Source organism: Hyperoodon ampullatus (genome assembly GCF_949752795.1).
Source record: "Hyperoodon ampullatus genome assembly, chromosome: 2".
In the NCBI taxonomy this organism is placed as follows: domain Eukaryota; kingdom Metazoa; phylum Chordata; class Mammalia; order Artiodactyla; family Ziphiidae; genus Hyperoodon; species Hyperoodon ampullatus.
In genome coordinates, this window is record NC_136915.1 from 58856560 (window position 1) to 58882314 (window position 25755).

General features: G+C 37.4%; 1 protein-coding gene across 1 annotated transcript in view; it reads left to right on the forward strand.

Moving 5' to 3' along the window:
* Nucleotides 1-319: 319 nt before the first annotated feature.
* IL23R (interleukin 23 receptor) overlaps nucleotides 320-25755 on the forward strand; it is a gene marked incomplete at both ends in the record, with an annotated part of 53121 nt that continues 27685 nt past the window's right edge. The window contains 4 exons of the mRNA XM_079698092.1: nucleotides 320-389; nucleotides 3659-3955; nucleotides 11076-11199; nucleotides 21678-21838. Of these exons, the coding sequence (XP_079554218.1) occupies nucleotides 320-389; nucleotides 3659-3955; nucleotides 11076-11199; nucleotides 21678-21838 (652 nt within the window). The remainder of the gene's footprint in view (nucleotides 390-3658; nucleotides 3956-11075; nucleotides 11200-21677; nucleotides 21839-25755) is intronic.

Here is a 25755-nt window from a genome sequence, read left to right on the forward strand (position 1 = left end):
ATATTTTATCAAGGGCCAAAATGTCCTACTAAGGTAATTCATAGTGATTTTTGGAGGGTATAAAATTCCGTACTTTTGCTTTACTCCTCGACCTGTATTCTACCTCCTCGCACTCCAGTAACTCTTCTTTGCCCTGTTTCCTTTACCTCCCTCTTCCTTCCTTTTTTTCTTCCTAATTAAAGATTCTCATCACAAACAACTGTTAGAAAAAATGTTATGCCTTTTAGTATTTTATTGTTATTTTATTAAAATATTACAATTTAAACCTTTTTCATATTTTTTCTAGAGGGCGACAAAGAGCTCTTTCCTGCTTTCAGGCATGAATCAGGTCACAATTCAATGGGACGTGGCAATAGCTCTTTACATATTCTTCAATTGGTGTCATGGAGGTAGAGTGTTTTGAGTACCTATTGCTATTTTTTATTCAAATAAAATATTGAGTGTTTATTATGCTCATGGCATTATGCTAGGATCTCTGAAGAATAAAAACTTATTATGTTCAAAAAAATTATAAGCATATAAAATTATGTGGAATGAAATAAAGTCCAACCTCCCTCCTAATGCAGGATTCATTTATCAAGCATCCTAACAGACAGACGTCTAATTCTTATACCAACATTTCCATGAAGGAGCTTATTGTTTTGAGTTGGCATATTCTATCTTTGAACATATTTTTGTTTGTTTTTTGTTTTTTTTGTTTGTTTTTTTGTTTGTTTTTTTTTTTGCGGTATGTGGGCCTCTCACTGTTGTGGCCACTCCCGTTGCAGAGCACAGGCTCTGGACACGCAGGCTCAGCGGCCATGGCTCATAGGCCCAGCCGCTCTGCGGCATGTGGGATCTTCCCGGACCGGGGCATGAACCCGTGTCCCCTGCATCGGCAGGCGGACTCTCAACCACTGCACCACCAGGGAAGCCCTATCTTTGAACATTTTTAACTTATACGATAACTCATCAAACATTTCAACTTAATTCAATTCCACAAACCATTTATTGACGGTTACCGTGTGTCAGCTGCTGTGCTAAGCCTTGTATTCCTTTGTGCAGTAGTATTATGTGCTATTATTATTCCTATTTTGTAACTCACACAAACATCTGGCATTATGACAAAGGCATACACAGATTTTAGGAGTCCAGGAGAGAGATCATCAGAAGTTCAGGCAGGGCAGCCATCAGCATTTGAGAGTTTCTGCATAGCATCCTGGGCAGGCGACAGGGATTCATTTACTAGGAGATAAGCAACACCAAGGCAGGGTCCTAGACCTTGAAGGAAACTTTGCAAATCATGAAAGTTACTCAGAATAGTGACAAAAGCAAAACTGTCTTCTGTAGGTTGGGACACATTATATTAGAGATATAGAAGTACCCCACCTTGAGAACTAGAATCCTTCCAGCAGGATACTGGACACTTCCAGAGTCAGATCAACAGCTATCCAAGAAGATTTAGTAAAAATAAGACACCAGCTACTTTTTCCAGCTTCTGGAAATATGCAAATGATAAGTAGGACTTCTGTTTATATATCCAAGTGATTAATATAAAGCATAGAGAAATAAGACAAGCCCGTGTCATGTGGCATTAGAGACCTACCAGCTGTCCATTAAAAAATATTTTATATATTATTGTTCAATCTGCTATGAATATTTTTAATATCATCCAGACTATCTTTTCCACGTTTTCTACTAGAACAATATTTTACCCCTTTTTAACAGCTTTGCTGAATAAAAAATATACTATGTTTAGCATTCTTCTGACCAATCTAAAAAAAAGAAGAAATTAATGTTTTATATGACTTATTTTAACATATTAAAAAGAGAAATTGACAATTTTTCATATTTTTTTTTTTTTTTTTTGCGGTACGCGGGCCTCTCACTGTTGTGGCCTCTCCCATTGCGGAGCACAGGCTCTGGACGCTCAGACTCAGCGGCCATGGCTCACGGGCCCAGCCGCTCCGCGGCACGTGGGATCCTCCCGGACCGGGGCACGAACCCGTGTTCTCTGCATCAGCAGGCGGACTCTCAACCACTGCGCCACCAGGGGAGCCCTGACTTATTCTTATATAATCCATGTTGATTCCTGCTGATTACTGATTTTCTTCTATGTACTGAAAAATGATCAACTTACTAATTCATTCTTGAATATTGTGAAGCTCAGAGGTCCAGTGTTTCTGGGGTTCTTCTTTATTCCACTTTTGAAAACCAGGAGAATATTTGTCCAAATCTGAAGTCTTCTGACATTTTTGATATTTTCTGTATATTCTCAAACACTACTCGCAATGGTTTCATGAAAGTATTCACAGATTTTTTAGGGTGCTCAAGATGCAGTTTGTCTGAACTTGAATTGTTGAACTTATTTAAAGCAGTCAGATGCTTTCTTAAAACGTCTTTTCACGTCTTTGCCTTCAATTCCCTATTGATAATGATGGAATTATTTTTATCATTACTTCAACATTTAAATATTTATAACTTATATGTAAATGTTCATTACACAAATGGCCATATTCAATTATGTTTATATTATTAAAAAGTTAATTCTTTAAGTTTTGAATTCCAAAGATAAGAACCCTTAAAAATCAAATACTGACCTTTAATTATCACTATTTTGATAAGGTTTTAAGATATTCTGATACAGGTATTTCCAGAAAAAGCCTACAATAAATTTTCCTTGATGTGAATTTAATTGATATTGCATTGCATTGTCATTCAAGTTTATGAAGATGACTTTATTGTCTTTTGGTTATAAAAATAATACGTTATTATATAATTTTTAAAACACAGAAATATACAATTAAAAATAAAAAATTACTCTAACACACAGAGATTATCATTGTTAATATCTTAGTGTATTTCTTTTTAATTCATTCATCGAGTTATTTTTAACATTGAGCCTCCATTAAATATGTTGTTTTGAAACTTGCATTTCAACTTAAAAATGATGAATTTTAAGTGGTTGTCAAGCAATAAATTTTTGCAGTTAGTAATTAGTACTGATTTTACTCATTAAGCTCATAGTTTTCTGTTAAAAGTAGCCTTTATCGGGCTTCCCTGGTGGCGCAGTGGTTGAGAGTCCGCCTGCCGATGCAGGGGAAACGGGTTCGTGCCCCGGTCTGGGAAGATCCCACATGCCGCGGAGCGGCTGGGCCCATGACCCATGGCCGCTGGGCCTGTGCGTCCGGAGCCTGTGCTCCGCAATGGGAGAAGCCACAACAGTGAGAGGCCCACATACCACAAAAAAAAAAAAAAAAAAAAAAAAAAGTAGCCTTTATCAAAGAGTGAAAGATTGAGTAGCTGGTGAATGGGGTTTGGATTCTGCAGTGCCAATTCTTATTCCTAATGTTACCTTTGAAAAATGAGGTAGACTCAAAATGTCTCAGTCCTCACCTTTAAAATAGGAGAGCTAATCATATTTGCTCTTTAGATGCTAGAGAAACTTAAAGGCTGAAAGCTGATTCTAGTCTTGTGTCATGCTGATGAACATCAACAGAACACGGTAAAAACACACTTTGCTAAACTAAACAAATGATACTCTGAGTCCTAAAACTCTTTTCCAATGGAAATTATTCAATTAATCAAAAAATTTTTTTAAATACAATAGCACATTCTTCTGAATCTCTGGTTTTAATGCTTTACATGGAATTTTTAATTTTATCTATTTGTTTTCCAGGAATTACAAATATAAACTGCTCTGGACGCATCTGGGTAGAACCAGCCACAATTTTTAAGATGGGTATGAATATCTCTATATATTGCCAAGCAGCAATTAAGAACTGCCAACCAAGGAGACTTTATTTTTATAAAAATGGCATCAAAGAAAGATTTCAAATCACAAGAATTAATAAAACAACAGCTCGCCTTTGGTATAACAACTTTCTGGAGCCACAAGCCTTTATGTACTGTACTGCTGAATGTCCCGGATATTTTCAAGAGACACTGATATGTGGAAAAGACATTTCTTCTGGATGTAAGTGTTGAGGTGCATTCAAAATCCAAAAGAAAGTTAGTCTAACAATTAACTGGTAATTACCAATCTTGTCTAAAAATAGAGGCAAATTAATATAGTTCACTTCTTGTATTAGTTTAATGTAGGAATTGCAAATTCAAATGTCTCCAGGGGCCAGGCTGGTGAAATGTGTGAGTTAAGGAGGCTGGTGGGATCCTTGCAGAGAGGAAAGCACAGAGATGGTCTACTGGGCTCAGCCACTGCCCAGCTTCAGCATCTATGAGGGCCCAGTATCCCTAGATCTTTGGACACTTCAAAAGAAGACAGAAGTGTAAATTTTCAATGTGAACTCTACAAACTTTAAATGTTTGTATGCCAACGCACTCAAAAAATAATTTTCCAACACTAGTCTGGCCAAACACAGCATATGTGAAGGGCAGCATCCTCAGATTTTCACTGTTGCTCTTTTCATCTGTTTTTTACTTAACATCGTTATCTAAACTATTCAATAATATCAACCTTGAAGCAGTTCCCATTGAAAAATGTTGAGGCTAAGATTTAGGAAGGAAAAAAACATTTGCAACATTAGCTTTGTGTCCCTGCTATACTTCTTACCAGCTGTGTGACCTTGGGCAAGTTGCTTAACTAGTCTGAGGCTTAATTCCATGTCTGTAAAATGAGGCTAATTATATTGGCTATGTATGGTAAGCATCAAATTTCAATAATTTATTTGAAAGCATATTATACACTTTAAACTACAACTTTTTTTTATTAGTTTCTGCTTTATAACAAAGTGAATCAGTCATACATATACATCCGTTCCCACATCCCTTCCCTCATGCATCTCCCTCCCTCCCACCCTCCCCATCCCACCCCTCCAGGCGGTCACAAAGCACCGAGCTGATCTACAACATTAATGTGCCTAAACCCTTTTAAATGCATCCTTTTGATAAAACATGGGGAGATTCTGATACAATTCCCTGCTCCTAATGTCACTGCCCCAATTGTGAATAATTGTGTTTATTATAATTATTAAGAAAAAAATTAATTAAGTTAATTTTTTAAATATTTGGTAAGTTCAATTTGTGTTCATGGTATTCTGAAGGTGTTTAAGTTACTATAGTAATATGGGCTGGCTTGTATAATTATATACTTAACTCTTGGTTCTACTATTATGAAGGAAAAATCAGTTAAGTTCAGCATGGTTTTAACACAGAGGTTCATTCCCTACAGCATCTGGGCCCATTTTCAGTGAAAGATAGAGGGCTTTGGGTTTTTGTCATGCTCCCTTTCTCCATACTTTTGAGAATCAAATCTGAGTTCTTCCTCATCTCCAGTCCTCAGCTAGACAGAGCAAGCCCACCTGGCCACCTCCACCTGCCCCTTGAGGGGATGTCTGAGAAGCAGGAGGCTTCCTTGTTCTCAAGTAAGGCTATCGTCCTGCTGGGCTCCTGATCTCTGTGATTTTCAAGAGAGAAGAGCCGTGGGAAGCAGTAGAGGTGAACTAAGGAAGGAAATTAGTAGGTTTTGGAGTCAAAGAAAAAATTTATGCCTTAAAATAATACTAACATGCTAAACTTGCCCTAAATTGTAGGAACTGAAACCACAAGTAGACATCTTATCTGATGTCTAAGGACTTCTTAGCTTGTCCACATCCTCAGGAAACAGAAATAACCCTTCATGCTTCAATACTTTCCTATTTATTCTTTGGGGCTGTGGTGGGGTGTTGAGAGAATATTTCTTTAGAGGGCAAATGAGTAACTTTCACAGTTGTGTGGAAAGGTTAGTTTTTAATTAAAGCCAGAGTAAGAAAGGAGGCAAAAGAAGTACGCCTCCTTCCCTCTGTTGCAGTTTGGGTGACAGGTTATTGCCAACCGCTCTCCCTGTGTTGCCTGAGGCCCTCTGCCCTCAAACACAACCACCAGGCGATGTTTAGGGCCAGGGAATGGCCTTTTCTCCCCTTCTAGGACAACATATTAGAAGCACTTACACTTTTTGCTGATGGCTGCTTAGAAAGAACATCACCCTTTCCACTTATTTACTTTGTGAGTTGGAACTTCTTACATAGACCTCTGGTTATGAGCGTGAAATTGTAACTGCCATGTAAGGGTGTACTCAAACTCCTGGATTCAAGAACCCCTGTGTTCTCAGGCTCTGCACTCTTAGCAAACAGAACTTTCTATTTAAGTAGGTCAAGCAAAGGTTTTTGAGGGGTTTTGTGGTATTCTAGAAATCACACTGCTTTCACTGGATCACTTTGATTACAGGATATTCATCCTGTGAGCTTTACTGTGTCAACTTATCATCACTGTTCTGAACAAAATGATTATGTGTATTTTTTAAACTGGAGACAAATCATAAAAGACAAAGAGAAGATAAATGAGTCGTTGCTGTTCCTAAAAAGATATCTAAACATATTAAAAAGGTTCTGTACCTTAATGTGTAATTTGTGAAATACAAACTATTATTATCACAGTTTTCATTTTTAGCCATAATCTTAAAAACTTCCTAGATTCTTATCTGTGATTAAATACATGCATATTATGAAAAGTGTTCTATCAGAGTCACACCAATCACGGAATAAAATACTATGTCTTTATTCGTTTAAAAACACCAGATTAAACTATTCATGAAAGTCATATTTCCACATAATCATTTATTTAAAAGTTTAAATATCTTTGCCTTAAATTTTAACCATCTTTGATCTCTACTTGTCATCATGTTATCTAGTAGAAGGCACTGAATATTCGTCTTTAACATTGCTACTGAGTCTCATTAGTGACACAATAGGCTAGTCTGTGTGCTCCTTAGGTAAGGAATTATGGAGTGATCTTTGCCAGAAGTATTGACTTTCTTTTAATTTAATTTAATTTAATTTAATTTTATTTTATTTTTTATTATTTTTTTTTTTTGCGGTACGTGGGCCTCTCACTGTTGTGGCCACTCCCGTTGCAGAGCACAGGCTCCGGACGCGCAGGCTCAGCGGCCATGGCTCACGGGCCCAGCCGCTCCGCGGCATGTGGGATCTTCCCAGACCGGGGCACGAACCCGTATCCCCTGCATCGGCAGGCGGACTCTCAACCACTGCGCCACCAGGGAAGCCCCTCTTTTAATTTTAAATTCTTCTCATTGTCATTTTATTAATCAAGCCAATCAAGTCATGAAATAAACTTTACTAAGTGGTTGGTATGCACCAAAAATGTGTTAAACGATAGAAATTCAGAGAAGAGGGGATCACAGACAGTGTCTTCAAGAAGCTCACAGTAGAAAATGATACTTGGCTAAACTCTGAATTAACAAGAAACCTGGCCTGTGAATAGTGAGGGACCCAATGGTAGGGGAGAGGTGCAATTAGTAGGAGAGAGCAGAGTGTTTTTTGCTATCTGGCTGTACAGAAGGTTTTTATCCATGGACATTTAATAACCTGGCAATGAGATCTAAAAACAATTCGGTCTTATTCTTATAACCATATTCACATTCCCTTCTTTACATAGCTTCACATTAACAAATAGTGTGTATATTTGCATGTGTGTATATAATCCATTTGATCTTTTGCAAAGTTAATTAGTTACCAGACACTTCAGAGAGAATGCTGTGGAATAACATAGCCCAAAAGACTGACAGTTGTCTTTTAGGATGGCCAAGTCAGTGATACTCTGTCTGAAACCAGAGGGAAAAAATAACTTCAGCACAGATCACTGAGGCACCCCAACTCAATCAATATCCAAAATGATTTAAATTTATGTTTTCACAGCTACCTCCTTCAAGGCTCAAAGAAAAGTTAAAGATTTCTTTTATCCTACTTGGAGTCCAGTTTCTCCCCATTGTAACTTGATACTACAACTCACCAAAATATTCTAAATTATTTTAGTGTGTTCTTGCTGTTTGAAAACACCTTTTTTTTTCTTTTTTTTCTGAGAAGGCCAAGTTAAAGTTTTATTTTTATTTCTTTTAACATCTTTATCGGAGTATAATTGCCTTACAATGGTGTGTTAGTTTCTGTTTTATAACAAAGTAAATCAGCTATACATATACATATATCCCCATATCTCCTTGAAAATGTTTTTTAATTGTAAAATCAAATTGTATTCATGCAGAAAGTTTTTAAAATTTTGGACCAACAAAAAAGAAATACTCATAATTTCTATATTCCCATAATCTCACTACTAACAGACTCCCTCTTTAATAATTTGGAATATGTCTTTTTCAGTTTCAGTCTTTTTCTCTCTCTCCCCTTCTCTATCTCTCTGTTTGTCTCTCACATGAGACCACTATACTATACTATTTTTTTCACTTTATCATATGGCCAGTACTTACTTAATTAATTAAACATATTTCTAGTGCCTTCCAAAGGCCATATACTTAAACTGTCTTCTATAACTTTGTTTTTGGATGTATTTTAGGAGTGTATTTTGGGGTGTTAAGGTGGTCTCCAATACTTCCATTATTAGGAACAACACTTTAAGAGGCAAACCCTTTTTAGCCAAATATTTTTGTATATCTATGAACATTTCAATAAGGTTGCATTCCTAGATTTAAAATTGCTGGGTCACAAGATATTACTCCCACTTTTAAAGATTGTGATATGTAAAGTGCTCTCCATAAAGGTTGTATCAATTTGCATTCCCACCAGCAGTGTGTTAGAGGATTTCCCTGAGTTCATTCCAATACTGTGGATTAACATTTTTCAAAATCCTTGCCAATTTGATAGATCTAAATGACATCTATTATTGGTTTAATTTGCAATGAGGACAAATTTTTCACATATTTATTTCTTCTTTTATAAGTAGTATTCTTGGTAGATGATTTATTTACAGATGAAGTGCAAGAACATATTTGTATTTAAGATAAAGCTTTGGGCATAACTTCAGGTGCATAAATGTCTGTATTTTTATCCTTTCTGAGCCCCCATCCTTTCCTTTTTTTTTTTAATGGGAAAGAATTATCATTTTCTTTCTTTTTTTCCCCCCCTTTTTTTTCGGACGCACAGTGAGGCATGTGGGATCTTAGTTCCTCGAGCAGGGATCGAACCCGTGCCCCCTGAAGTGGAAGTGTGGAGTCTTAACCACTGGACTGCCAGGGAAATCCCTCTTGTCATTTTTTGAGTCGTCAAGTTTCCCAGGCAGTATTGCAAATGTAGGCCCAAGCTGAAAAGTGAACATATGGTAAACACTCAGTATTTCCATACTTCTTTTTTTATCTTGAGTCTTGGTAATTTATTATTGGATGATGCATCTGAAATTCCAGATGCAGTTCTACAGTTGCTGGGGTTTCATAGGTTTCAGAGGTTCCAAGGGCTCAAATGATGTCATTAGAACTCGCTCATCTTTTCTCATTTCTTGGGTTTTGTTTTCCCCTGTGTTGGCTTCATTCTTTTTTTTTTTTAATTATTATTTATTTATTTATTTTTATTTATTTATGGCTGTGTTGGGTCTTCGTTTCTGTGCGAGGGCTTTCTCTAGTTGTGGCAAGTGGGGGCCACTCCTCATCGTGGTGCGCGGGCCTCTCACTATCGCGGCCTCTCTTGTTGCGGAGCACAGGCTCCAGACGCGCAGGCTCAGTAATTGTGGCTCACGGGGCCAGCTGCTCCGTGGCATGTGGGATCTTCCCAGACCAGGACTCGAACCCGTGTGCCCTGCATTGGAAGGCGGACTCTCAACCACTGCGCCACCAGGGAAGCCTTGGCTTCATTCTTAAATAGACTGTTTCACTATGACAGCAAGATGGCCATCAACAACTCACAGCTCACGTATTACTCAGAGATAGCAGTTTCAGCAGGGGAGAAGCACCTCTTTTACAATGGCTCCAGAAGAAGATCCTTGGATAACTCTGATTGGTTCATCTTGAGTCATGTGTTCATTCCCAAGGGAAATACTCTGATTAGTTAGCCTAGGTCAAGGGTACACTTCTGTGTGATTGACAGCCCTTGGCATAGGGGTGGAGTGGGGATGAGGTTGGGAGTGAGGGAGATGTCAATTCTCAAAGGGAAAGATGGTAGCAGACAAAAACTAACAATATTCCCCATAATAGGGTCACTCAGAGAAAGAGTTGAGGGCATGGGAGAAGGGAAAAAGAGAGAGAAACCAGAAATAGAATTCTGTGAATGCCAGAAATTTTTAATCTTTTTTTATTGTAGTAAAATGTACCATTTTAACTATTCTTAAGTGCACAGTTCTGTGGCATTAAGCATATTGTACATTAACATCACTGTGTAACCATCACCTCCATCCATTTCCAGAACCTTTTTCATCTTGCAAACCCAAAACTCTGTACCCATTAAACAACAACTCCCCATATCCCCCATCTCCCCAGCCACCATCATTCTACTTTCAGTCTCTGTGTGTTTGACTGTTCTAGATACCTCCTATAAGTGGAATCATATAGTGTTTGCACTTCCATGTCTGGCTTATTTTATTCAGCATAATGTCCTCAAGGTTCATCCATGTTGTAGCATGCCAGAATTCCCTTTCTTTTAAAGGCTCAGTAATACTCCATTGTATGTATGAACACCAAACTTTTAAAGTGGGTAGTGGAATAGGTGCTGGAGAAGTAGATAGTTGCCAGAGTAGAAGAAAAACACCATGGAGAACCCTTTCACAAGAGCCAAAAGGCAGAGAGATTTCAAGGTGGGAGTGACCAAAATAGCAAATGCTGCAGAGGTCAAGCTCAATGATGACTTCACAGAAATCATGGGATTTGTGGACTAGAAAGTCACGATGACCTTAACAACAGTGGTTCTTGTGGAATTGCTGGTCTGAATCTTCATTGTTTGGGGTTCAAGAGTAAATGGGAGTTGAGGAAAAAGACCAGTATAATGGACTTTTTAAAAAAAAAGCTATTATGAAAAGGAGAAAGATACGTTGGCAGCTGAGGGGAGACAATTTGGAGAGGAATTTTCTTTTTGGATGGGAGGAACTTGATCACCTTAGTATCCCCATAGGAGAGGAGAATATAGTAAAGTATATGGAGGAAAGTAGCAATGTTTGAGGGCAAAGTGGGTTGCAAGGTGAGCTGGTAGGGATGGAATGGGGCAGGTGTTGTGTACCAATTGGCCTGGTTTTCCAAATAAAATGGAAAGTTTATCAACTAACTATAAAAATCTTTATGTTTCTATGCTCCTAAGTGATATATTTTGTTGCAGATCCACCAGATGTCCCTGACAAAGTAACCTGTGTCATTTATGAATATTCAGGCAACATGACTTGTACCTGGAACCCTGGGAGGCCCACCTACATAGACACCAAGTATGTGGTGTACGTGCAGAGGTAGGTTCCCTCCTAACAGTCTAACCTGAGCAATTCCACTCCAGTCCAGCCCATGCTGTGCCTCCAGCAGAGATCCAAGAAATCAACTTTAAATATTAAATGCATCCTTTTTATCACCAACTCCCTAATTATGATCAAGGAAGCTACCAAAACCCTTTTCAGGCCATTAATATTTTCACTCTGTGGGACAATGTTTTCCATAATCTTTCTACTCTTTTTACTCATTGGAGGTAATTGGGGGCAAGGGCCTGATGGGATACAGCACAGCACAGTTTTAAAAGGATCTTTGCTCAAATCCCAGCTCCATTCTTCTTCTAGGGTTTAGGCAATTTTAATCTCTCCAAATTGCCATTTCTTTATCTTTAAAATGGGTTTAAAAATAAAACCTAATGCACAAGGTAATTTTAATTGTTTAAGTGGAATTTGGCTTCTTAATTGTGTATCACTGTGCCAGGTCCATAGTCAGCACTATATTCATGGAAGCTATTATTATTAATAATGACCCCCAAATCTTAAATTTGGTGTCTGTGTAGGCTGACCATCTTCCCTGGTTTGCCTGAGACTAAGGGAGCTATCAGGACACAGGACTTTCAATTTTAAAACTGAAAGTAATAATTGAATGAAAGTAATAATTTTCTAATTGGAGTTGAGGAGGGCTTTGTGGAAATGCTCTTTTGTTACATTCTAATAATAACCAGACTTCAGGAGCCAGACAACCATGCAGCCAAAATCTCTTAAGTTTTATGCTTAAAGACAAATAATTGATCATAAAAGTTATATTACTTCATACTAAATTAAATTGGGAGAAATGTGTCTTTAGTTTCTGCTATTCAGAAACTGCAAAATAGGAAAAGGTTGATGTGAAAAAAATATTTTCCTTCCTGAATGTACATAGTTCAAATGTTTCACTGTTAGAGCAGTTCCTCAGAGCTACTGAGGCTATCACCTGGGCTATAGTCCTCAGTTTGGCTTGAATAAAACTCTCTTTTATCCCTTAAAAAAAAAAATGTTTCACTGTTACATCTAAACTATATCCACGTATGTCAGTCTGTGTTGGACTCCTTTGCTAGTGTTAAAGATGGAAATAATACCATTAATTTGGGGGAAAAATTGTGGGCAAACTGGGCTACGTTGGTCACCCTATCCTTGCTTTGTTTCATTTATTTATTTTTTTTAAAGAATATCTTTAGGGCTTCCCTGGTGGCGCAGTGGTTGAGAGCCCACCTGCCGATGCAGGGGACACGGGTTCGTGCCCCGGTCCGGGAGGATCCCACGTGCCGTGGAGCGGCTGGGCCCGTGAGCCATGGCCGCTGGGCCTGCGCGTCCGGAGCCTGTGCTCCACAGCGGGAGAGGCCACAACAGTGAGAGGCCCGTGTACAGCAAAAAAAAAAAAGAATGTCTTTAGTTTTGTACAATTGATCCTTGAAAAACGCAGGGGTTGGGGTGCTGACCCCTTCGTGTAACTTTTGACTCTCCCAAAACTTAGCTACTAATAGTCAACTGTTGACCAGAAACCTTACTGATAACATAAACAGTTGATTGACATATTTTGTATGTTATATGTCTTATATACTGTATTCTTACAATAAAGTAAGCTAGAGAAAAGAATATGTTATTAAGAAAATCATAAGGAAGACAAAATACATTTATAATACTGTACTGTATTTCTTGATACTCTAAGTTAATGTTGTCTGTTTACAAGATTAATCATCTCTTACTACTGACATCAAAAATGAAAAGATCATGTGAAAAAGAAATTCATGTTTATTTACAGGTGTCACAATTCATGCACTGATAGGGAAGAAGCAGCAATATGATTGCTTTATAATAGCCTAGTATAACTGATATGATTGCTTCATAGTAGCCTAGCCTATACACTAATGAATGAATCATCATAAAATTTTTATGGCATACAATATTGCAGTCATATTCATAATACAGCATTGGAAACTGTTACATTTTTTAAAAAAACACTTACCTGTGAATGATAGGCCGATACGCAGTTTCTCTGATTAGGAAAAACAGGCATACTGTACGGTAATGTAATTCTTTGAAAGCAAAGTTATAGAACAGTAAGAAAGTAACACATTATTAATTTTATATTAAATATCACTCACTTTATGCCTATGTAAGGATAGACTAGTATCTACTAGCATCTACAAATATTTTATGCATTTATGACATACCTAAGTTTTTCTTAATTTTTTGATATCTCTAGGCTATGCAGTTCATCTGTGAGTTTTTTCAAATTGTCACAAATCTCCTAAAATTTTTCCAATATATTTATTGAAAATAATCCACCTATAAGTGGACCTGCGCAGTTCAAACCCATGTTGTTCAAGGGTCAACTGTATTTGAAGTACACGTTTTCTCTAGTAATTCTCAAAAGTTTCACAAACTACTTTTTCTTTTATACTTAAAAAAATTATTTATTGGACTCCTACTGTTTGCCAAGCACTGGGCCAAAAGCTTTATATGTGCTACCTCATTTAATCCCCTATACAACCTTGTGTGGTACATATGATTATTTTTCCGATTTTTGTAGACAGGTGACTGAGGCTTAGCGAGGTTAGGTGGTGCATCCAGGGCCACGCAGCTATGAGAGGGAGAGGTGGGATTTAAATCTGGGGTGGCCTGACTGCTTTCTTCCTAGTTTAGTCTTTTCTGCTGAAGGTGCATGGGAACCCAGATCACAGGGCATAGTTGAGAGATGCTATCCAGGTCTCATCATTATGGGAAAGAATAACCTTCCAATCTTGCTCTCTCTCTCCAGTTGTTAGGTACTCAGAATAACTTTGATTAAGTGAAACATAAAAAGTAACACCTCTATGTTCCAGACATTTTGGGTAAAAACTAGACAGATTTTATGAATACATTGCTAAGCCTGGGGTTACTGGCTACATGTCATGGGCAAGAAGCTCACATCTTTCGCTAAGTAGAGGTATGGTCAGGTAGCAAAGGGATGATGGAAACACTGAGATCAGTGATGGGTTGTGTTGTCAAATATATAATATACTAAGCACTGCGCTCCATACTTCATGTGCCTTACATCTGCAATCCTCAGCTTAACCTTGCTCAGTAACTATTAGAATTGTCCCCTTTACAGAGCTTATGTTACTTCCCCTTAGACATAAGGGAGCCAGGGTTCTAACAGGTGTCCAAGACTTAACCAATCCTCCTTGCCTCTGGGATAAAGTAGTCCCCTTGAGATGAAAAGAGTCCATGAGGACAAGAATCTCATTGCAAAGGCAACTTTAGGAACGTGAAAATGAGGGCAGTATGGGAACAAACACCACAGTTTAAGCTCAAAGAAAAGTAAGGTAGTGCCAGATTGACAGAGAATGCCTAAGTTTTGCTATATCCTGCAGCTTTTACTATCTCATGGATCCACTGATCTTGATTAGTTGGTTAATTCTTTTTCTTTTAATATAACAGCTTTATTGAGTATAATTCACATACCATACAATTCACCTTATTTAAAGTGCACAATTCAATGATTTTAGTATATTCAAAGAGTTGTGCAACCATTACCACAATATTAGCACATTTTCTTCATGCCAGAAAGAAACCCCATCTCCATTAGCAGTTGCTCCCCATCTCCCCCCAACCCTCCCAGCCCTAGGCATCCTCTGTGCATTTGCTTACTCTGGACATTTTATATAAAAGGAATCATACAATTTCTGGTCTTCATGACTAGCTTCTTTCACTTAGTATAAGGTTTTCAGGGTTCATCCATGGTGTAGCATGTATCAGAACTTCATTCCTTTTTATGGCTGACTAATGTTCCATTATTGTATGAATATATCACATTTATCTATTCATTAGTTGATGGACATTTGGGTTGTTTCTATTTTTGGGGTTACTATGAATAATGCTCTACTAACATTCATGTACAAGATTATGTATAGACATATGTTTTCATTTTGCTTGAGCATATATTGATACTTAGGAATAGAATTGCTAGGTCATATGGTAACCCAGTTTAAACTTTTGAGGAACTGCCATACTGCTTTTTTTAATTGAAGTATAGTTGATTTACAATATTATGTTAGTTTCTGGTGTACAACATAATGATTCAATATTTTTATAGGTCATATTCCCTTTAAAGTTATTGCAAAATAATAGCTGTGTTTCCCAGTGCTGTACAATATATTTTTGTTGCTTATTTATTTTATAAATAATAGTTTGTATCTCCTAATCTCATACACCTATCTTGCCCCCCCCACTAGTAACCACTAGTTTGTTTTCTATATCTGTGAGTCTGTTTCTGTTTTGTTACATACATTTGTTTTATTTTTTAGAGTCCACATATAAGTGATAACAGAGTATTTGTCTTTCTCTGACTTATTTCACTAAGCATAATACTCTCTAGGTCCATCCATGTTGTTACAAATGGCATAGTTTCGGGCTTCCCTGGTGGCGCAGTGGTTGGGAGTCCGCCTGCCGATGCAGGGGACACGGGTTCATGCCCCGGTCCGGGAAGATCCCACATGCCGCGGAGCGGCTGGGCCCGTGAGCCATGGCCACTGAGCCTGCACGTCCGGAGCCTGTGCTCTGCAATGGGAGAGGCCACGGCAGTGAGAGGCCCATGTACAGCAAAAAAAAAAAAAAAAAAAAAAAAAAACCCAAATGGCATAGTTTCATTCTTTTTTGTGTCTGAGTAATATTCCATTGTGTGTGTATATATATATATATATATATATATATATATATATATATATATATATATGTATGTATGTATATATACCACATCTTCTTTGTCCATTCATCCGTTGATGGATACTTAGGTTGCTTCCATATCTTGGCTATTGTAAATAATGCTGTTATGAACATTGGAATGCACGTCTCTTTTTGAATTAGTGTTTTCACTTGCTTCTGATATATACTCAGCAGTGGAATTGCTGGATCATATGGTAGTTCTATTTTTAGTTTTTTGAGGAACCTCCATACTGTTCTCCATAGTGGCTGCACCAATTTTCAATCCCATCAACGGTGTACTAGGGTTTCCTTTTCTCCACATCCTTGCCAACATTTGTTATTTGTAGACTTTTTGATAATAACCATTCTGACACGTGTGAGGTGGTATCTCATTGTTTTGTTCTGTTTTGTTTTGGCCATGCCGCACATCTTGTGGGATCTCAGTTCCCTGACCAGGGATTGAACTCAGGCCCTCGGCAATGAGAGCGCGTAGTCCTAACAACTGGACTGCCAGGGCCCCTCTCATTGTTGTTTTGATTTGCATTTCTCTAATGATTAGCAATGTTGAGCATTTTTTCACGTGCCTGTTGGCGATCTGTTGGCTACCCCTAATTTCCTATTTAGTATCATAAAAATGTTCTCCTAATATTTTATAAGATTATTATATATCTCTTTTAAAAGCTATTAACACATTAACAATTATATCTGTCTAAATTATTTACACATGGTTTTTGAGGGACACATCTTCTTTATCAAGTGAGGAATACTTGCAGTAGTTATGAGTACTGAAATTGTTCTCAGTACCCAAAAAGTCACTTTGAAAGTCTTAAGAATAGATTTATTAAAGAGCAAACTGTCAGAAATATCCATTGGAAAGAGTGCAGGCTTCAGAGTTTTATGTCTGAATTCCAGTTCTGAGACTTATCATTTAGATGTCTTTTATGGTACAAATATCTGAAAACCCAAGTGCAGTGACTTAAACAGACAAGGCCATAGTGGAAGGTAGTACAGAGCTAGCATGTTAATTTAATGATACCCCAAGGAACCAGGCTCTTTCCACCTTTCTCCTCTGCAGCCTTAGTGTGTTGGCCTTAATCCTCAGATGCTACACATCCAGGCTTCTCATCCAAGTTTCAGGAAGGAAAGAGGTGAAGGGAAAAGGACATTCTCCCATGGACTTCCACTTGCATTTCATTGGCCAGAATTGAGTTACATGTCTACTCTGTCAGGATGGGAACCTCAGAGAGGAGTGTTATGGGTGAAGTTCAGTACTGTCATCTAATAGTATCTGCCACAATTGCTAGCTGAGGGATCTTGGTAAATTTGTTTAGCTTTGCTAAGCCTCAGCCTCCTGAGAAATGAGTATAAGTAATACCATACTGAGTGTTATAAAACTTACAAGAAAGCAAATTATAAGAAAAGGCTCACAAATAGGAAATGCTTAGAAACTGACAAAAAGGCGATGTTAGAATATTAGAACATTAGGGTGAAACTCAAGGCTGGTTCTCTAGATTTGTTTGATTTGTTCCTAAATCAAAACCTAACTGATTTGGGAGACAAGATTAATGTAAAGCCATAAAAAATGATCACTTACAGGATATTATACACAATAACTTTATTTATGTTATTTTCTAGTAACAGTAATTTTGGACAGATGACTATCTAGGAAGATTGTTAAATGTGCTCTAATAAGTAAGACTAATTTTCTAGCTGTTGTACATATGTCAGTAGTAAAGTCACTCATTTATTCAAACTAGAAATGTAAACCCAATGTGGGCAAGAATTTTTGTTTGTTTTGTTCATTGCTATATTGCTTGAGCCCAGGATGAGGCCTGGCGCATAGTAAGCGCTCAATAAACACTCGTTGAGTGATTATTCTGATAACTAGAAATAAACATTTCCTGCATCCTCCCTTCACAATCTAGTTAACTAATAATACTACAAGGTCCTATATATTAAAAAAAAGTCTTTTACTGGCTTTTCTGAAGCCAAGAGCAAATTATAGCCAAACTCAGGCAAACCTAACCCAAATTCTGACTTGACTGAGTCCAGATTAATGGAATTTTATCATTTTTTAAAAAACTTTATCATATGTTATCAGAAAAGATGTGAAGGGTTACCATAAAAACAAATGTTCTCCTCTAGCAAATTCAAAGAATGAGCTCCTATAAGCACAGAAAAATTGGAAAAGAAAATGAACATCTGTTTGTCTTACAATTAATTAAAACTGCACCCACGAGTTGAGAAAAATTAGAGAAATCCATTTTTCTAACTTATGGTTAAGAAGGCCTTTCCCCCTAAGAAAAAGGTGAGTTATAATGAATTTTGTGGTTGAAGTGGTATCAGATTTTAAAAACCTTTTCTAGATCCTGGGTTCTCAGGGTATTTTCCACTTGGGCAGATATGTAGAGATCAGCATTTGCAAGGTTTCACTTCCAACTCATGTGGTTCTGTTTTCCAGTAAAATCACGTATAGAGAGAGGCATTTCACCTAAGCCCACCCACTTGTTTCCACAGTGGCAGAAAGATGGCATTCCCTCTATGGCAGCATAGGGGCCATCAGGGCCTCCGTCTGGTGTTGGATTGAAGTTGTAAAGTAGAGGAATTGTGTCTGTGTTGCTTCAAGAGTCTTCTTTCTCCCCAGAACCTTTGTGGTGACCCCAGCAGCAGAGCTACATGTCCATTCACATACACTCCTCAACCCCTTTGTATTTTGCTATGTACCAGTGGGTGGTGATAGAAAAAAAAAAAAAAGAATCTCTGCTAATAAATATCTACTTACTGTTGTCCCATTATGCTCAATAGCTTCATGTAAATATGTTCTTTCTTTATCTTGGATACTCTTACAATGTCTGGCACAGTACCGTCTACTCAACAAATAACTTGTTGAATGAAAATAAGTGCATGATGGCCCTTCATTCTATTTTATTCAAGTCAATTTAACAAATATTTATTTAGTATTTCATGTCTTCTTGGAACTATGTTAAATGCTGGACAATTTTTTAAAATATGCAACATGTCTGTGCATGACAAGTTTATAAACTGTTTAGAACAGCACCAATGGTAGAATTTTCAGGTACTATGAAAGACCAATAGGGTCTTTTAGTTTTAATGAGACCCCTAAAAACAACTGCCTACTCTTCCAGTTCATAAGGCCTGCTTGTTTTTGCCACATCTCCCTCTCCATATGCATATTCATTATAACCAGAGTTCTTAGATATAATTCCAAATATATTTGAGGCTGTGATGTTATATTTCTACTGAGTTCAATAACCAGTTCATATGTTAAAATCCCTCTCCTCACTGATTCTGCACCAGTGCTAGGAGAGCTAATTGTGGCTGGGGACAAACACAAACTTACTGACTGATATTACTTTATATTCATGACCACTCACCTCAACTGGACCCAGGTATCCACCCAGTAGTCCTACTACACTTCACTGGCCAAGTCACTCCCCCACTAACCGGGTAATTATTTCATTACTCTTTATCTCATCTCTGGTCTCTAACATCTTCTCGCCTTCTTCACTCTATTGATGACCTGCTTTCTATTTCATTGAGAAAATAGGAGTAATGAGAAATACCACAGCCTCCCTCATCTGCTGACACACTGACATCTGTACCCACATACTTGGTCTTCCCTTCTAGTACTGTGGATGAACTACCATTGCCCTGATGCCAGCTCTCCACTGTGTACTAGATCTTACCCTGCCTGCCTACTAGAGGACATTGTTCCAACAATACTCCTCTCTTTCTTCTATATCATCACCTTTTCTATCTTTACTGGATCTCCTCATCAGCTTTCAAAGATGATGTAGCATCTGCTCTCTTGAAAATACAACCCTCCCTTGGTCCTTGCCTTCCACTAATCTATTTCTCTGCTCCTTCTATGGCAAACTCCTCAAAAAAGTTGTTTGTACTTTCTGCCTGTACTTCCTCTCTTTTCATTGTCTCTTTAATCTAGTCAAGTTTTTGCCCTTCACCTCCAGGTGTTAGCAGTGTCACTAATGACTTCCCCATTGCCAGATGCAATGGTTTATTCTCAGTCCCCACCCTCCTTATCAGGAGGATTTACTATCAGGAACATTTAACTTAGCTTTTTACTTCCTTCTTTTGGCTTCCAGGACAGCACTCCCTTTTGGTTCTCCTCCTACCTTCCTGGATGCTTTTTCTCAGTCTCTTTTGCCAATTCCCCTCTATTCCAGTAAAGTAATGGTGACCCAGAGCTCTATCCTAGGACCTCTTATTATCTCTATCTACACTCATTACCTAAAAGATCTCACCCAAATTTATGGTGTAAAACTCCCTAATCTATATCTCCAGTCCAGATATCTCTCCTGAAATGCAGCCATCATTTATTTAACATCTTACTCAATATTTCCTCTTAGATGTCCAAAAGGTATTTTCAAGCTAACACTTTCAAAACCAAATACCCAGTTTCCTTTCCCCAGACTCACATTCCCTATCTCAGTAAGTGGTAACACCATCCTTTGCAGTATTCAGGTTAAAATCATTGGAGTCCTCCTGGATTCCTCTCTAACACGCCCCCCATTCAACTGATCAGCAAAACCTATTGGATCTGTCTTTAAAAAACTGACTTCTCGGGCTTCCCTGGTGGTGCAGTGGTTGAGAGTCCGCCTGCCGTTGCAGGGGACATGGGTTCGTGCCCCGGTCCGGGAAGACCCCACATGCCGTGGAGCGGCTGGGCCCATGAGCCATGGCCGCTGAGCCTGCGCGTCCGGAGCCTGTGCTCCGCAACGGGAGAGGCCACAATAGTGAGAGGCCCGCGTACGGCAAAAAAAAAAAAAAAAAAAAAAAAAACAACTTTGTAACATACAGTTGTATGCAAAAATTGTCCTAAAGTATATAGTCAGTCATTACAATTACATTCTTCATCTAAAATAGTGCTTTGTGGTCTAGGTGCTGATATGAGGGGTAGACTTTAAAAGAAGAATTAAATTGCCTAGTAGCTATGGTTAATGTCGGTTTGAGAATACACTTACATTTTGACTTGTGGTCTCAATACGTGTGATAAAAGAATTAGCCACAAACAAATTAACAACATGTATGTGGTTTTCTCTAACTGGAAAATATTCAAAGATGCCCTACTTACTACTTACACATAGTTGCCATTCTCTTATTTTCACATTTGAATACTTATTTACCATGAAGTTAGCATTCCTTATTACAAAGTCCTTGCATGGAACCCCTGTGCAATGCTCCTTCTCAGAGGGAGCTCATTTACTTCAAGCCATGTCCACAGCTGCCCTTCCCAAAGAGGTACAGTAGGCACAGTACCCAGGGCTCACTATACTTTCAGGAGTCTACAAGATGTTTAACTGCATTTAAAATCACAGGAAAAAATGAACAATTAGGTCAAAGAAAATGGTTTAATATGTGATATTAATATAGTTGCTTTTATATCAGCAGTTGTGAAACATAATCTATATGAATATATGTGTGTGTGTGTGTATATATATATATATATATATATATATATATATATATAAACATAAACATACCTACACACATATAAACTTTTTTATGTTAATGGAAGAAGGGGTCTATGAAGGCAAAAGTGCTTAGGGCCCATGAAAGTCATACTGTGGCCCTGGATGGTCTTGACTTTGTTTTAAAAAATTCTAAAAGTGAAACCAATTCTGATTCATTTTTAAGTAAAAGGTTGCCTTCTGAAAGCTAGCTAAAAAGATAGCATCAAAAAAATTGAGGAATAATGAATTCAAACCAACATAACTGGTGATCATAATCTTTTTTTTAAGTTTAGAGACAGAAGAAGAGCAAGAGTATCTCACTTCAAGTTATATTAACATCTCCACTGATTCATTGCCAGGCGGCAAGAAGTATTTGGTTTGGGTCCAAGCTTCAAATGTACTGGGCACGGAGAAGTCAAAACAAGTGCAAATTCACCTGGATGATATAGGTAAAGAATAAGAAATTCTGTAATGGCTTTACAAATAAACAACTAATTTGTTCTGACCTAATCAAATGAAGTTGAGATCTGAAAAAAGTATCCCTAAAATTCCTGAAGATCATGATACAGAAAACAAGAATTACCCATAAACCATTGCCTGAGACAAGCCAAAGATAAGTAAGGCTGCCATTGTGTTGTATATTCTTCCAGTCTTATTTCTACATGGGGTATGTCTCACAATATTTACTGAGAACTTCTTATGTTTAACCATTGTTCTAAGGGCTAGGGAGAATGAGATAGACAAGGAAGATGCTTCCTGTCCTAAATATCTTGCAATCTACCAGGGAAGAGGGAAAGAAATAAGGATTATAATAAAGTGTGATGAGTCTTATGTTGTGAGAAGTACAGCATACTAAAGCATTCTACTGTATATGCTATTTTGGAAGTTATGTTTTTGTTTGATGTTGTTTGAAAAGTTCTACAAAAAACATAGAAAATTGTGGAGAATTATGTAGACATCTCTATATACACCAGCCAGATTCAACAAAAGTTAACACTTTTTGCTTCAGGTATTTTAGAACTTGCCTTTTAAAAAAATAATAATATAGAATACATATTTCTATTAATTTAATCTATAATCTTATTTTTAATTAATATCTTTAATTAGTCCCTTATTATTCTTCTCAATGCTTCACCATCATAAACTACACTTCCATGGACAACCTTTTGGCTGAATTTTTGCATAGTAGTTGTTTTTTTCCTTAAGATAACTTCCAAAAAGTGATCGCCCTTGAGTCTTTTACAACTATATCCTAGTCCTAAAGCCAGAGTACAGCCAAAGAGCACCAAGTGTGAATCACCTTCTCTTTGGAGATTCTAGTGCCAATTATTCCTGTTTTTATTATTAAAGATGATTTAAGTAGCTAACATTTATGGCACACTTTGTTCAGTGCTAACTGCTTTTACATACATTATCTTATTTAACCCTCACAACAGTCTTATTTTGTAGAAGAGATTATAATTTACACATGAGGAAACCAAGGCTAGGTGGCATTAGAAGTTGAGTTTGCAGAGCTAGGAAGCCTCTAGTTCTAGTATCCTCAACTCCTATCCTCAGTCTTTATTTAAAGCACACTGCAATGTGTCTGACAACTTTCCTGCTGATTAATGTTCTAGGGGATGTGACACCTCTTGGGGCACAACACGGGTATCCTTTGGGGACTACTGGGGTCTTCTATTGGAACTAATATCTCAACGTCTCAACTAAACTGAACTATCTCAACTAATAAGATTGGTCTAAAAATCTGTCCTTATGCTATGAATATTGGCTTTGAAAACAAACACCGCTGACTATGGTGATGAATAGTAACTCCATGGTACTGTATATTCTTGGAGTTATAGTTCTCCACATTTTTGTAAGTTTACATTTTGAGGTAGGATATAGCCATAACATGCCCTTATCTTAAAAACAGGTTCCCCTCAATGGATTAATGACGTTTAAAGGCTATCGTGTTCAGTATCATTTTGGCAGTATCATTTTTAGGAACTAGATTATTACTCTTAGTATTACTGCTATTATTACCATTGTTATCTTATTATGATCTTAGTGTCATTGCATCCATTTATTGAACACCTATAGTGTTCCAGACAATTAACATGCAAATCACATTTAATTCTGAAAACAATCATGCATGGTACTACTGTGCTCATTTTATAGACGAAGAAAGAGATAAAATAATTTGCTCAAAGCACATAGCTAGTAAGGAGGAGAGCCAGATGTCATCTCAGACTTGCCGGCTTGCTGTAGTTAACCACCACCCCACCTCCCATAAAGGGAAAATCTCATCTGGCTGTCACCTCCAAATCTGCTTTCCACACTGAACCAGGGAGCCTCTTGTTTAGAGTTACTCCACCTCCTCCTCTTCCTCCTTTCTCAGTATCCCAAAATAGACTCTTAGAAACTCAGGTTGAAAAGCACAGGTTGACAGTGTAGGAGGCTACTTCCAGCAGAGCCCCTAGGTTATTAACGGATGAACTATATTCATTTCTGGCACTTTAAGAATGAGAAATTGCAAGTTAGATATACGAACTGTTCTACGAAACTGAAGACAGAGGACTCTGCTGGGAGCAATTTCCACATAACGGGCTTTAATTAAGTTAGGAAGATATGCTGAAAGGCAGGGCTGAATTAATAGTGCAGTAACACTGCCAAAATGACATGTGAGAGGAATGCTTAAACCTCTCTTATAGAGAAATAAGTTTCAATACGGAAAACGCAGTGCCTTCTGGCTGCCATTTTGAACATTAGTTATCCCCACTGAATAATTATAAGTAAATACATGTTGTTAGAAAGACACCAAAGAACTACAATATGGTTCTTTATTTCAATATAAGTGGAAACTAAAGATATGGCATCTACGATGGAATTGATGGTTTTTTAAAAAAATGTAAGATCTAATGGGAATGTATGAAACCAAAGCAATGAGAGCAAAAATTCAACATTCTGAGTCTTGTGTAACAAACTAATGTTCAAGTACATATTACATAACATGTTTTTATTTGAAAGATATAAGCTCATTCAAACCTAAACCGTCAGGTCTCTATTGCATTGATCTGCTCTGTGCTAAGACTCTATCTTAAACCCAACTTACTGTTCTATCTGCGTTTCTCATAGGACTAAGCAGACTTTTGCTTCCTCCCCAGAATATTTCTTTCTGCAGAAGGGTCTTGGAATGCTTGTGCTGTTACATCTGTGGCAGGTCACACTCAGAGGTGGGAGACAGGAGGGAGTAGGTAATTTGTAGCCTTGAGGGTGCTTAAATGGTCCCAAGTGGTTTCAGAGCCCTGGAGATCCACTTCCTTGACTCTAGAAATCTCTGAATTCTGATTCTCATTACAAGAAGCTTAAACTAGCAAAAGGAAACCACCTATGGAATTCAGATGATAAAACTTCAGTATGGTAAGCTCTTTAATTAGATTAACCCTGCTACTACTACTTATGTTCTATACTGGGTTTAGCCCAAGGATTTTATTTTAGGTCAGTGCTACTAGAAAGCAAATCTTAAATTTTTATATTTTTCTATAAATCATATATCTGTGCACATAATTTTAGATAATATTATTCATTGAAAATAAAACAAATTTCCCAAAGAATACTTTATAAACTTAGAATAAACAAAAAGGAAACTAATTCATAGAGAATATTAAGCTGTAATAATGGCCTCTAAAAACACACATACAGGTTCTTGAGTTCTTTGTTAAGTAATACATCTAACAAAGTTATAGGTTTTCGCTGTTCTACTATGCATATAGGAGAAATGGTAAGTGCCCGTGATTTTATTCTGTTCAGACAGAACAAATTTACAAGAATTTACACAGTTTAGAAATACAGAGCTTCCAGTTACACCATTACACCTAGTACAAAAAATAACTAGTAAGATAACCAATCAGAATGTCAATTTCCTTTTGAAAATCATAATCATAGAACACAGCAATAATTTGTAAAGTGTTAGAGTCTTCTGAGACTCCTTGTTCAAATCATACTTTCAAGTACAGATTTATTTTAATAGATAACGAAACAAGTTAGCAATAGATATAAATATTCATACAAGTTGCCCTATGACACAAGAGAATAAAAATATTATTGTGAGCGATCTTAAATTTACATCTTACCAAATTAGATTCTCTGAACTAAATTTAGGATGCAAAACATCATTTCTCCCTAAACAGATGTGGGAAAGAAGAGATAGCTTCTTTACCTCCTTTTTACATTCTTTTGTTAATAAGCCAGGCTTCAGAATTTCATTAGTTCGGAATACAGGAGAGTATGAGGTGGGAAAGGACAAGATTTTAAGATTCTCCATTTAACAGAAATGGAGAATGGGTGGAATAGAATTTTACTTAAGAACAGCAGTTTTCTCCTACAT